The sequence below is a fragment of the Salvelinus namaycush genome, chromosome 29 (genome assembly GCF_016432855.1).
Source record: "Salvelinus namaycush isolate Seneca chromosome 29, SaNama_1.0, whole genome shotgun sequence".
Taxonomy (NCBI): domain Eukaryota; kingdom Metazoa; phylum Chordata; class Actinopteri; order Salmoniformes; family Salmonidae; genus Salvelinus; species Salvelinus namaycush.
The window spans coordinates 2,431,701-2,446,656 of record NC_052335.1 but is presented as its reverse complement, the minus strand read 5'-3'; the positions used below and the strand labels follow the sequence as shown (position 1 = coordinate 2,446,656).

Below are 14,956 nucleotides of genomic sequence, written 5' to 3'. Positions count from 1 at the left end.
CTGGGTGTCTGTACAGCACTTTGCAATATCAGCTGATGTAAGAAGGGCTATATAAATACATTTGATTTGATTTGAACCTGAGTTTCTTTGGCTCTTTTTCTTTTTGGGGGTAACTGCAGATAGATTGTAGCTTTCATCAATGTACACTTCTGCATCATTTCCAATCCCCCATATATTTTTGTAAATATATACACATACACAGTACATTCAGAAAGTTTTCAGACCCCTTGACTTTTTCCACGCTGTTACGTTACAGCCGTATTCTAACATTTATTACATCGTTTTTTCCCCTCATCAATCTACATACAATACCCCATAATGACATAGCAAAAACAGGTTTTTAGAAATGTTTGCAAATATCTTAAAAATAAACTGAAATATCACATTTACATAAGTATTCAGACCCTTTAATCAGTACTTTGTTGAAGCACCTTTGGCTGCGATTACAGCCTAGAGTCTTCTTGGGTATAACGCTACAAGCTTGGCACACCTGTATTTGGGGAGTTTCTCACATTCCTCTCTGCAGATCCTCTCAAGGTCTGTCAGGTTGAATGGGGAGCGTTGCTGCACAGCTATTTTCAGGTCTCCAGAGATGTTCGATCGGGTTCATGTCTGGGCTCTGGCTGTGCAATTCAAGGAAATTCAGAGACTTGTCCCGAAGCCACTCCTGCGTTGTCTTGGCTGTGTGCTTAGGGTCGTTGTCCTGTTGGAAGGTGAACCTTCGCCCCAGTCTGAGATAGTGAATGCTCTGGAGAAGGTTTTCATCAAGGAACTCTGTACTTTGCTCCGTTCATCTTTGCCTCGATAATGACTAGTATCCCTGTCCCTGCCGCTGAAAAACATCCCCACAGCATGATGCTGCCACCACCATGCTTCACCGTAGGGGTGGTGGCAGGTTTCCTCCAGACGTGACATTCAACATTGAGGCCAAATAGTTCAATTTTGGTTTCATCAGACCAGAGAGTATTGTCTCTCATGGTCTAATATTCTTTAGGTACTTTTTGGCAAACTCCAAGTGGGCTGTCATGTGCCTTTTACTGAGGAGTGGCTTCCGTCTGGCCACTACCATAAAGGCCTGATTGGTGGAGTGCTACAGAGAGGGTTGTACTTCAGGAAGGTTCTCACATCTCCACAGAGGAACTCTAGAGCTCTGTCAGAATGACCTTCGGGTTCTTGGTCACCTCCCTGACCCTTCTCCCTCGATTGCTCATTTTGGCCTGGCAGCCAGCTCTAGGAAGAATCTTGGCGGTTCGAAACTTCTTCCATTTAAGAATGATGAAGGCAACTGTGTTCTTGGTATCTTTCTCCAGATCTGTGCCTCGACACAATCCTGTCTCGGCGCTCTACGGGCAATTCCTTCGACCTCAGGGCTTGGTTTTTGCTCTGACATGCACTGTTAACTGTGAGACCTTATATAGACAGGTATGTGCCTTTCCAAGTCATGTCCAATCAATAGAATTTACCACAGGTGGACTCCAATCAAGTTGTAGTTATCTTCAATTTTAGAATAAGGCGTTAACGTAACAAAATGTGGAAAAATTCAAGGGGTCTGAATACTTTCCGAAGGCACTGTATATACAGTACCAGTCAATTTTAGACACACCTACCAAGGGTTTTTCTTTATTTTTACTATTTTCTACATTGTAGAATAATATTGAAGACATTAAAACTATGAAGTAACACATATGGAATCAAAGGCTGTGCAAAGCTATCATCAGGGCAAAGGGTGGCTATTTGAAGAATCTCAAATACAAAATACATTTTGATTTGTTTAACACTTTTTTGGTTACTACATTATTCCATATGTGTTTTTTCATAGTTTTGATGTCCTCACTGCTATTCTACAATGTAGACAATAGTAAAAATAAAGAAAAACCCTTGAATAAGTATGTGTTCTTAAACCTTTGACCGGTAGTGTACAGTTGAAGTTGGAAGTTTACATACACTTAGGTTAGAGTCATTAAAACTAGTTTTTCAACCAATCCACACATTTCTTGTTAACAAACTATAGTTTTGGCAAGTCGGTTAGTACATCTACTTTGTGCATGACACAAGTAATTTTTCCAACAATTGTTTACAGACAGATTATTTCACTGTATAATTTACTGTATCACAATTCCAGTGGGTTCCAGTTTACATACACTAAGTTGACTGTGCCTTTACACTGCTTGGAAAATTCCAGAAAATTATGTCATGGCTTTAGAAGCTTCTGATAGGCTAATTTACATAATTTGAGTCAGTTGGAGGTGTACCTGTGGATGTATTTCAAGGCCTACCTTCATACTCAATGCCGCTTCGCTTGACATCATGGGAAAATCAAAAGAAATAAGCCAAGACATCAGAAAAAAAATTGTAGACCTCCACAAGTCTGGTTCATCCTTGGGAGCAATTTCCAAACGCCTGAAGGTACCACGTTCATCTGTACAAACAATAGTACACAAGTATGAACATCATGGGACCACGCAGCCGTCATACCGCTTAGGAAGGAGACGCGTTCTGTCTCCTAGAGTTGAATGTACATTGCTGCGAAAAGTGCAATTTAAACCCCAGAACAACAGCAAAGTACCTTGTGAAGATGCTGGAGGAAACAGGTACAAAGTATCTATATCCACAGTAATTCTAGTCCTATATCGACATAACCTGAAAGGTCGCTCAGCAAGGAAGAAGCCACTGCTCCAAAACCGCCATAAAAAAAGCCAGACTACGGTTAGCAACTGCACATGGGGACAAAGTTCGTACTTTTTGGAGAAATGTCCTCTGGTCTTATGAAACAAAAATAGAACTGTTTGGCCATAATGACCATTGTTATGTTTGGAGGAAAAAGGGGGATGCTTGCAAGCCGAAGAACACCATCCCAACCGTGAAGCACGGGGGTGGCAGCATCATGTTGTGGGGGTGCTTTGCTGCAGGAGGGACTGGTGCACATCACAAAATAGATGGCTTCATGAGGAAGTAAAATTATGTGGAGATATTGAAGCAACATATCAAGACATCAGTCAGGAAGTTAAAGCTTAGTCGCAAATGGATCTTCCAAAAGGACAATGATCGCAAGCATACTTCCAAAGTTATGGCAAAATGGCTTAAGGACAACAAAGTCAAGGTATTGGAGTGGCCATCACAAAGCCCTGACCTCAATCCATAGAAGATTTGTGGGCAGACCTGAAAAAGCGTGTGCGAGCAAGGATGCCTACAAAACTGACTCAGTTACACCAGCTCTGTCAGGAGGAATGGGCCAAAATTCACCCAACTTATTGTGGGAAGCTTTTGGAAGGCTAACAGTAATGTTGACCGAAGTTAAACAATTTAAAGGCAATGCTACCAAATACTATTTGAGTGTATGTAAACTTCTGATCCACTGGAAATGTGATGAAAGAAATAAAAGCTGAAATAAATCATTCGCTCTACTATTATTCTGACGTTTCACATTCTTAAAATAATGTGGTGATCCTAACTGACCTAAAACAGGGAATTTTTACGAGGATTAAATGTCAGGAATTGTGAAAAACTGAGTTTAGTTGTATTTGGCTAAGGTGTATTTAAATTTCCGACTTCAACTCTACATAACATTCTATTGGTTGCAAGAATTTTGTATAATAATTTATTTTGAAATATTCTACGTTTTGATTCTGGCGTTTAGCGTATCAGTTAGTAAACAATGTGCCATGGTATCGGTACATCGCATATCTCTTCCCAACTATTTTGTAGTCTGTAGGCACAGTTGTCAATTTTTTGGTCCTTCAATGAAACTGGTATACTTTTTTATTTATCACAATTTTCTTTAATGTTTCTTTGGCTCTTTGTCCACAGCCATTCTTTGAGGATCCAGAGGGAAAGGTCGAGCTGCCTCTGTTGCTGAAAGTGCACTCATGGAAGCGCCCTTCAGAGCACATACTCACCAAGGTAAGGGTACTTCTTCAGGACATGGTCTTGGATGGTGCATCACACAGTCTGCATCCAACATCGAGAACACAGAGGATGCACAGTACTAGATATACTCAGGGCCAGTGGTGTAAAGTACTGAAGTAAAAATACTTTAAAGTACCACTTAAGTAGTTTTTTGAGGTATGTGTACTTTACTATTTATATGTTTGACAACTGTTATATTTATTCCACTACATTCCTAAATACAATAATGTACTTTTTATTTCATACATTTTCCCTGACACGCAAAAGTACTCGTTACATTTAGAATGCTTCACACAGTTATCAAGAGAAATCCCTGGTCATCCGTACTGCCTCTGATCTGGCCGACTCACTAAACACATTCTTTGTTTGTAAATGATTGTCAAAGGGTTGCAGTGTGCCCTTGGCTATACATACATTTAAAAAAAAATGTGCCGTCTGGTTGGCTTGATATAAGGAATAAGAAGTTAAGTATATTTTAGCAATACATTTTTTTATTTCACCTTTATTTAACCAGGTAGGCAAGTTGAGAACAAGTTCTCATTTACAATTGCGACCTGGCCAAGATAAAGCAAAGCAGTTCGACACATACAACAACACAGAGTTACACATGGAGTAAAACAAACATACAGTCAATAATACAGTAGAAAAATAAGACTATATACAATGTGAGCAAGTAAGGTGAGATAAGGGAGGTGAAGGCAAAAAAAAGGCCATGGTGGCGAAGTAAATACAATATAGCAAGTAAAACACTGGAATGGTTGATTTGCAGTGGAAGAATGTGCAAAGTAGAGATATAAATAATGGGGTGCAAAGGAGCAAAATAAATAAATACAGTAGGGAAAGAGGTAGTTGTTTGGGCTAAATTATAGATGGGCTATGTACAGGTGCAGTAATCTGTGAGCTGCTCTGACAGCTGGTGCTTAAAGCTAGTGAGGGAGATAAGTGTTTCCAGTTTCAGAGATTTTTGTAGTTCGTTCCAGTCATTGGCAGCAGAGATCTGGAAGGAGAGGCGGCCAAAGGAAGAATTGGTTTTCGGGGTGACCAGAGAGATATACCTGCTGGAGCGCGTGCTACAGGTGGGTGCGGCTATGGTCACCAGCGAGCTGAGATAAGGGGGGACTTTACCTAGCAGGGTCTTGTAGATGACCTGGAGCCAGTGGGTTTGGCGACGAGTATGAAGCGAGGGCCAGCCAACGAGAGCGTACAGGTCGCAGTGGTGGGTAGTATATGGGGCTTTGGTGACAAAACGGATGGCACTGTGATAGACTGCATCCAATTTATTGAGTAGGGTATTGGAGGCTATTTTGTAAATGACATCACCGAAGTCGAGGATTGGTAGGATGGTCAGTTTTACAAGGGTATGTTTGGCAGCATGAGTGAAGGATGCTTTGTTGCGGAATAGGAAGCCAATTCTAGATTTAACTTTGGATTGGAGATGTTTGATGTGAGTCTGGAAGGAGAGTTTACAGTCTAACCAGACACCTAGGTATTTGTAGTTATTCTAAGTCAGAGCCGTCCAGAGTAGTGATGTTGGACAGGCGGGCAGGTGCAGGCAGCGGTCGGTTGAAGAGCATGCATTTAGTTTTACTTGTATATAAGAGCAATTGGAGGCCACGGAAGGAGAGTTGTATGGCATTGAACCTCGCCTGGAGGGTTGTTAACACAGTGTCAAAAGAAGGGTCAGAAGTATACAGAATGGTGTCGTCTATGTAGAGGTGGATCAGAGACTCACCAGCAGCAAGAGCAACATCATTGATGTATACAGAGAAGAGAGTCGGTCCAAGAATTGAACCCTGTGGCACCCCCATAGAGACTGCCAGAGGCCCGGACAACAGACCCTCCGATTTGACACACTGAACTCTATCAGAGAAGTAGTTGGTGAACCAGGCGAGGCAATCATTTGAGAAACCAAGGCTGTCGAGTCTGCCGATGAGGATGTGGTGATTGACAGAGTCGAAAGCCTTGGCCAGGTCAATGAATACGGCTGCACAGTATTGTTTCTTATCGATGGCAGTTAAGAAATCGTTTAGGACCTTGAGCGTGGCTGAGGTGCACCCATGACCAGCTCTGAAACCAGATTGCATAGCGGAGAAGGTATGGTGGGATTCGAAATGGTCGGTAATCTGTTTGTTGACTTGGCTTTCGAAGACCTTAGAAAGGCAGGGTAGGATAGATATAGATCTGTAGCAGTTTGGGTCAAGAGTGTCCCCCCCTTTGAAGAGGGGGATGACCGCAGCTGCTTTCCAATCTTTGGGAATCTCAGACGACATGAAAGAGAGGTTGAACAGGCTAGTAATAGGGGTGGCAACAATTTCAGCAGATAATTTTAGAAAGAAAGGGTCCAGATTGTCTAGCCCGGCTGATTTGTAGGGGTCCAGATTTTGCAGCTCTTTCAGAACATCAGCTGACTGGATTTGGGAGAAGGAGAAATGGGGAAGGCTTGGGCGAGTAGCTGTGGGGGGTGCAGTGCTGTTGACCGAGGTAGGGGTAGCCAGGTGGAAAGCAGGGGTAGCCAGGTGGAAAGCATGGCCAGCCGTAGAAAAATGCTTATTGAAATTCTCAATTATAGTGGATTTATCGGTGGTGACAGTGTTTCCTATCTTCATTGCAGTGGGCAGCTGGGAGGAGATGTTCTTATTCTCCATGGACTTTACAGTGTCCCAGAACTTTTTTGAGTTTGTGTTGCAGGAAGCAAATTTCTGCTTGAAAAAGCTAGCCTTGGCTTTTCTAACTGCCTGTGTATATTGGTTTCTAGCTTCCCTGAAAAGTTGCATATCACGGGGGCTGTTCGATGCTAATGCAGAACGCCATAGGATGTTTTTGTGTTGGTTAAGGGCAGTCAGGTCTGGAGAGAACCAAGGTCTATATCTGTTCCTGGTTCTAAATTTCTTGAATGGGGCATGCTTATTTAAGATGGTGAGGAAGGCATTTAAAAAAAATAACCAGGCATCCTCTACTGACGGGATGAGATCAATATCCTTCCAGGATACCCCGGCCAGGTCGATTAGAAAGGCCTGCTCGCTGAAGTGTTTCAGGGAGCGTTTGACAGTGATGAGTGGAGGTCGTTTGACCGCTGACCCATTACGGATGCAGGCAATGAGGCAGTGATCGCTGTTGAAAACAGCAGAGGTGTATTTAGAGGGCAAGTTGGTTAGGATGATATCTATGAGGGTGCCCGTGTTTACGGCTTTGGGGTGGTACCTGGTAGGTTCATTGATAATTTGTGTGAGATTGAGGGCATCAAGCTTAGATTGTAGAATGGCTGGGGTGTTAAGCATGTTCCAGTTTAGGTCGCCTAGCAGCACGAGCTCTGAAGATAGATGTGGGGCAATCAGTTCACATATGGTGTCCAGAGCACAGCTGGGGGCAGAGGGTGGTCTATAGCAGGCGGCAACGGTGAGAGACTTGTTTTTAGAGAGGTGGATTTTTTAAAGTAGAAGTTCAAATTGTTTGGGTACAGACCTGGATAGTAGGACAGAACTCTGCAGGCTATCTTTGCAGTAGATTGCAACACCGCCCCCTTTGGCCGTTCTATCTTGTCTGAAAATGTTGTAGTTAGGGATGAAAATGTCAGAATTTTTGATGGTCTTCCTAAGCCAGGATTCAGACACGGCTAGAACATCCGGGTTGGCAGAGTGTGCTAAAGCAGTGAATAAAACAAACTTAGGGAGGAGGCTTTTAATGTTAACATGAATGAAACCAAGGCTATTACGGTTACAGAAGTCATCAAAAGAGAGCGCCTGGGGAATAGGAGTGGAGCTAGGCACTGCAGGGCCTGGATTCACCTCTACATCACCAGAGGAACAGAGGAGGAGTAGGATAAGGGTACGGCTAAAAGAGAATGAGAATTGGCTATGAGAATTGGTCGTCTAGAACAGAGAGTAAAAGGACGTTTCTGGGGGCGATAAAATAGCTTCAAGGAATAATGTACAGACAAAGGTATGGTAGGATGTGAATACAGTGGAGGTAAACCTAGGTATTGAGTGATGATGAGAGAGATATTGTCTCTAGAAACATCATTGAAACCAGGTGATGTCATCGCATGTGTGGGTGGTGGAACTGAAAGGTTGGATAAGGTATAGTGAGCAGGGCTAGAGGCTCTACAGTGAAATAAGCCAATAAACACTAACCAGAACAGCAATGGACAAGGCATATTGACATTAAGGAGAGGCATGCTTAGTTGAGTGATCATAAGGGTCCAGTGAGTAGAGGTTGGTTGGGGTCACGGCGATTCAGACAGCCAGCCGGGCCATCGGTAGCAAGCTAGCATAGGATGGAGGTCTGTTTTTAGCCAACTCGTGCGTTTCCGTCGGTAGATTAGTGGGGTTCCGTGTGGTAGAGGGGATCAACCCAATTGGCAAAATAGATATAGTTATAGTGACCCAAGAAAAATTGTCCGATAGACTTATTCAGATAGCCGATAAGACAGCTAACGATTAGCGGGCCGCAGATGGGCGTTCAGGTAACGTCGCGATGGAGGTGCCAGTTGGATAACTCCCTCGGGCAGATAACGTCGGTAGTCCAGTCGTGAAGGCCCGGTGGGGCTCCGCATTGGCAGTAAAACGGGTCCGGATAGGTGATTGTAGCCCAGGAGTGGCTGATGGAACTCTTCAGCTGGCTAGCTCCGGAATAATTTATGTTTGCTCCGGGATCGACGTAAGCCAATAGTCACACGGGTACCAGCTAACTAGCTGCGAAATCCAGGTGTAAATGTCCAGAGCTTGCGGTTGAAATCCAGGGATATGGAGAGAAAAAATAGGTCCGGTATGTTCTGGTCCGAGTCGAGTTGTAAAAAAGTGGCGATAGATTTTCGAGCTAAAGGAATAGCTGAAGACCACAAACCGTGGTTAGCTGAAATACTAACGTTAGCCAGTAAACTTACGTTAGCTTCTGGCTAGCTTCTATTGTGGATTTTCAGATTTGAGGTAAATAATACTTATTTTTTTTAAATTGGTGAGGCGGTTTGCAGGAAAGTGTTTTGAAGTTGAGTTTTTGGAAAATAAAATATATAAAAGATATGCGAAGAAAGGTGTAAATATATATATATATATATATATATATATACGGGACACGACAAGACGAGGACAAAGGACGTCTGACTGCTATGCCATCTTGGTAACGGTGACTGATTTTACTATTGATCCTTAAGTATATTTAAAACCAAATACCTAGACTTTTACTCAAGTAGCATTTTATTGGGTGTCTTTTACTTGAGTCATTTTCTATTAAGGTATCTTTACTTTTACTTAAGTATGACAGTTGGGTACTTTTTCCACCACTGCTCAGGGCCTTCAGTATATCCTTTTCATCATTCAGACTACCGCCTTAAAGTCGACACTGCAAAGAGACTGCACAAGAACAGAATGTTCCACTATAGTAAGCTACATGTACAGTACATCACAAGGTTCAGCCGAGTGCCATATATAGCCAGACCACTCAGGGCCATCTTATCAGGTAGTGTGCCGAAATGTATGGCTGTTAACAAAAAGCAACTATCTCTGTCTCTGTCTGTCTGTTTGTCTGTGCAACACTGAGTAATTACGCTTCCTCCGTCTTCCGCTCAACAATGTGAAGAACGTTTCATTCATTCTGTATAAAATGAAACGCACAGGAATACCCAATTAAGCACAGATGTGACAGCTGTTCTGTTTCGTCCTTCCACTCTCCGCCATCCTATTCTAGAACCCCTTAATTGACGGAATAAGTTGAGGTGTGGGTTGTTATGTGCGGTTGCCATGACAATGGAAGGGCTCTCCATGGAGTGAGAGAGAGTGAGAGTGAGGAAAAATATAATCTCCCTTGAAGGCTCTCTCTTCACGATCGGTGGAGTCTTTTAATTCGTATTTGATTAGTGGTCTGTTGGAGTCTCTTAACTCCCTAATCCAATATTCATTGCATACATGTCCTCTTGAGGAATCCTGGATAAACTATGGTGGACTCTTTTTGCGAAGCATATTCGAAAAGTAAAAGCTTTGAGTTTCATGAATATTTCAATTTTACCTGGGTAACCTGTTCTTCAGAGGGTAATCTAGTAAACTTCCCAACGCCGCTTTACAAAATGTGTCTGTGTAATGTTTAATTTTGCAGTTCAGTAACTTTCAGAACATTGTTGACTGCACAGAGCCCAGGCGTCCATCACTTTAGAAGTGGGAAAAGGGGATGTTTGATGCATCATAGAAATGCACTGTTTCCATTATTTTGTTCCCATGTTAAAAACATCTCATGCATTTTATACTAGCCTCCGGTAATAGTGGAGAACGAATCATCATTTGACCTGACCGCAGCCAATGAACATCTGCTCTGTAGTGAGGTAAGCGCTCTCCACACACTTTACTTTACTTACCTTTTCATAAAGGCTTATCACACTGTTGTCATCTAACAGTGATTTCTGATGGACGGTAATGAAGGGACCCTAGATTATGTGATTGATTTGGTTAATTTAAAGTCATTTAGTCATTGATCAATTGATTGTTTTGTTTTTTTCCCATTATGTCCCTCTTCCCAGCTCTTCAGGTGGATAGTGAGTGAAATCTACATAGTGTGGAAGATCTACAATGGGACGTCAGTAGAGCAGGGGTCTGACGTCTGGAAGCCTTGGGAACACATCTACTCCCTGTGTAAGGTGGTCAAGGGCCATATGCCTCTCTATAACGTCTATGGGAAGTACGTGGTCAAACTCTACTGGATGGTGAGTGATAGGGGTATTCAAAACAGATTATAGGCCTAGTTTCTCCGACCCAGTTTACCCCTGCAGTACCCCTGGACTCAGTCTTTATTGAGAGCACTTTTTAGTCCAGGAATATAGGCTTAATCTGGTTCCGTTAATCTGGGACTGTGAAACTGCTCCGTCCTATAGAGTATCGTGTTATTAGCATGGAATGTTTTCCACTTTACGAGATACAGTAAATTCTACTCTATTTGTAGCTTCCAAATGTTTTAATTCACCTTCATGTTCTTACCATGTTAAATCATGTCTGAATGTCCCTCATACCCTGAGGTTGCTAAGACACAAACATATTGTCAGCTCTTTTCCACCGGTGCACCTAGGAGATAAAGACAATCCATAATTCATTTCAGAGGGCTGCACAGAGAATGGAGAAGCAGCCCAGCCTCATCCACTCAGGCACGAATCAATCAGTCTCGCTGCTGTGTTAATATGAGGAGGCTTTGCACATCGTCCGATGAATTGATAAGGTTTAACAGGAGTCACCTGCCTCAGGACATCACTGTGGGACACCTTTATGACAGCAGGGCGGTGGCACTCAGTCATGCTATGGGTCTTCCTGTATTGTGGGGTAATTCCAAAGCAATGTCAGTAGTCGGTATGAGGTATGATGATACATAAATTGCAGTGGAGGCTGGTGGGAGGAGCTATAGGAGGATGGGCTCATTGTAGTGGCTGGAATAGAATAACGGAACAGTCAAAGATGTGGTTTCCATATGTTTGATGTGTTTGATACCGTTGAATTGATTCCATTCCAGCCATTACAATTAGACCATCCTCCTATATCTCCTCCCACCAGCCTCCACTGATACAGTGCTCGCAGAAAGTATTCAAATTCCTTGACTTTTTCCACATTTTGTTGTTACAGCCTGAATTTTAAAGGGATTAAATCACAATTTTTTTTGTCATTTGCTTACACACAATACCACATAATGTCAAAGTAGAATTTTTATTTTTTACAAATTAATTAAAAATGAAAAGCTGAAATGTTTTGAGTCAATAATAACTCCTTTTTTATGGCAAGCATAAATAAGTTCAGGACTAACAATGTGCACAACAGGTCCCATAATAAGTTGCATGGACTCACTCTGTGTGCAATAATAGTGTTTAACACTTTTTTGAATGACTACCTCATCTCTCATCTCATCTGTACCCCACATATACAGTGCAATGATCTGTAAGGTCCCTCAGACGAGCAGTGAATACAAAGTCACTACAAAGATGCAGGCGTCCTCCCTAACTCAGTTACCGGAGAGGAACGAAACCGGTTAGGGATTTCACATTGAGGCCAATGGTGACATTAAAACTGTTTGAGTTTAATGGCTGTTATAGGAGAGAACTGAGGATGGATCAACAACATTGTACTTCGTCCACAATACTAACCTAAGTCACAGAATGAAAAGAAGGAAGCCTGTACAGAATAAAAGGCACTAAAGCAGGGGTGGGCAACTCCAGTCCTCGAGGGCCTGATTGGTGTCACACTTTTTCACCATCCCTAGCAAACACAGCTGATTAATCAAATTGGATTCGAAACTGAAGATCATAATTAGGTGATTATTGGAGTCAGATGTGTTTGCTGGGGCTGGGGAAAACTGTATCACCAATCAGGTCCTCGAGGACTGGAATTGCCCACCCCTGCACTAAAGTAATATTACAAAAAATGTGGCAAAGCAATTCACTTTTGTCCTGACTACAAAGTGTTATGTTTTGTGGCAAATCCAATACAACACAAACACATTATTGAGTAGCACTTTCCATATGTTTCAAGCATAGTGGTGGTTGCATGATGGTATGCTTGTAATCATTAATGGCTGGGGAGTTTTTCAGTATAAAAAAGAAACAGATCGGAGCTACTGTAAGCACAGGCAAAACCCTAGAGAAAAACTGGGTTCAGTGTGCTTTCCGCCAGACACTGGGAAATTAATTCACCTTTTAGCAGGGCAATAACCTAAAACACAAGGCCAAATCTAAACTGGAGTTGCTTACCAAGAATGTTCCTGAGTGGTCAAGTTACAGTTTTGACTTAACACTTCTTGAAAAACTATTGCAATACCTGAAAATGGTTGTCTAGCAATGACCAACAACCAATTTGACAGAGCTTGAAGAATTTAGAAAATAATAATGGGCAAATGTTGTACAATCTAGGTGTGCAAAGCTCTTGAGACTTACTCAGAAATGTGCCTCTACAATAACCTCAGGGGTGTGAAAACTCATGTAAATGAGATACTTCTGTATTTAATTTTCAATACTTTTTGCAAAATGTTCTAAAAATGTGTTTTCACTGTCTCATTATGGGGTATTGTGTGGAATCATAAAACACGGGACGAGATGTTAAAACTGTCCATTGTGCCAATAGATGGTATGCACTCACATGAGATTTGCCGTGATGTTGACAGAGTGGCATGGGAGGTTTATTTCTTAGACTGGGTTAAGATGTCAATTTTGGGACACATCCTCAGTAGTGTGCCTTCGAATCAATGGGTGTTTCGGCCTTTAATCACTAAACACCCTCATCAAAGGTGGCCAGCTAAAGGGTGATCAAGCCTTAGCTTGTGTCCCATGCCCAATTAAGATTTCCCACGGGACTATGCAAGGCAGGGGCGTCCTCTTCCCTGAGCCAGCCCTACAGCTGACCACATACCTCATATGCCCTCCTCAAGTTGGAGGGATCTGAATTGGGTTCTCAGGTGGGGGTGGGGGGGTCATGAAGTTATAGCCCAGCAAGGGTCCTTCCGTTTGATCCAGATCCACTGGCTGCCTCTTTCAGCTGCTTGAGAAACTGCTCTGACGGTCTGCCGCAGAGCCTGTCCATGGATTCCAAGTTCTTTCAGCAACCTGATGGTGGAAGAAGCCACGAATCCTCTGCATCCCACTTCAACTGGCCAGACTTTTGCATTCCAGCCACGCTGAGTTGCGTCTGCTGCCAACTCTGTGTAACGCAGTTTCTTACGCTCGTAGGCCTCTTCAACAGAGTTTTCCCACGGGACTGTGAGCTCTATGATGTACACAGCCTTTCGTGAAGGGGACCAGAGTACCATGTCTGGCCTAAGGTTGGTTCCACAATCTCAGGTGGAACAATGAGTTGCTGGCCAATATCGACAAGCATCTTCCAGTCCCGGGCCATGCCTAGGTGTCCAGTTTCTGGCTTTGTAGGAGGATGCTTGGGCCTTTTCTGTCCCTCCCGGATGAATGTTGTTGTTTTGACGGGATTGCTTGTTTTTGGAGGTAATGAATTGGTTGCACTCCTCTTGGTCTCAAGTGCTGCAGCCAGGCTCTTGAGGACCTGATTGTGCCTCCAGGTGTAGCGGCCTTGTGAGAGGCTGGTCTTGCAACCTGTCATTATATGCCTGAGAGTCGCTGGAGCTGGGCAGAGGGGGCAGGTCGGGTCCTCGCCATACCATTGATGTAGGTTTTTTGGTGATGGAAGCACATCATAAACAGCTCTTATGATGAAGCTGATGTTGCTTGCCTCCATTTGCCAAAACTCACTCCAGTTGATCTTTCTCCTCTCCAGGCCTTCCCACCGCGTCCATTGCCCTTGTTTAGCAAGAGAGACAGCCTTTACACTTCTTGCAGTCTCCTCCTGTCTGCGCACCTCCTCGACCACCAGCTTCCTGCGTTGATGTTTTTGCCTTATGGAACGTTGGTTTGCTTGCTGTCAGGCCAAAGCCTCCGCTTCCATGCTGGATATTCCCCACAATGTCTTGGTGTCTCAGGGCTGATGTTGCTTGCTGCACAGCCTTGGATGATGTCCATTTCCGTCCAGTTTGTAGGGGAGGTGCAACCTTGCTAATGGTCTGGTCTTTGGAGTCCTTCAATGTCATCTGAAGTCTTACTTTAGAGCACTTGTACTCCTCCGTTAGACTTGTAAGAGGTAATTCAAGGACCCCTTTGCCATAGAGGCCGATGTTACTCCATTACCTCAGCGAACCATTACCTCATACGTGAAGAAATGGCTGGGTGTCCCACGATGCCTGGGACACCCAGCCATTTCTTCACGTATGAGGTAATGGTTCGCTCCATCTTCTCCACTGTTGTTATTGGGACCTCATAGACGGTGAGTGGCCACATTACCCGGGGGAGAAGTCCAAACTGTAGGCACCAAAGCTTGAGCTTCCCAGGCAGTAGGGTCTTGTTGATGTTCTCAAGACCGTCGGCGATGTCCTGTCTTACTTGCTGCACTTGATCTTTATCTCGGAGGCTTTCGTTGTACCATCTACCCAGGCTCTTGACGGGTTGCTCAGACACAGTTGGTATCGGGTCATCTCCAATGCAGAACCTCACATCTTTAAGCTGTCCCTTGACTATGGAGATGCTTCGAGATTT

The 14,956-nt window shown here is 43.4% G+C and overlaps 1 protein-coding gene across 1 annotated transcript in view; it reads left to right on the top strand.

Annotated features, from left to right (window-relative positions):
* The window catches only part of adgb (androglobin), a 94,659-nt gene that overhangs the window by 2,295 nt on the left and 77,408 nt on the right, over positions 1–14,956 (top strand). The window contains exons 3-5 of the mRNA XM_038968025.1: positions 3,808–3,900; positions 10,145–10,216; positions 10,412–10,594. Of these exons, the coding sequence (XP_038823953.1) occupies positions 3,808–3,900; positions 10,145–10,216; positions 10,412–10,594 (348 nt within the window). The remainder of the gene's footprint in view (positions 1–3,807; positions 3,901–10,144; positions 10,217–10,411; positions 10,595–14,956) is intronic.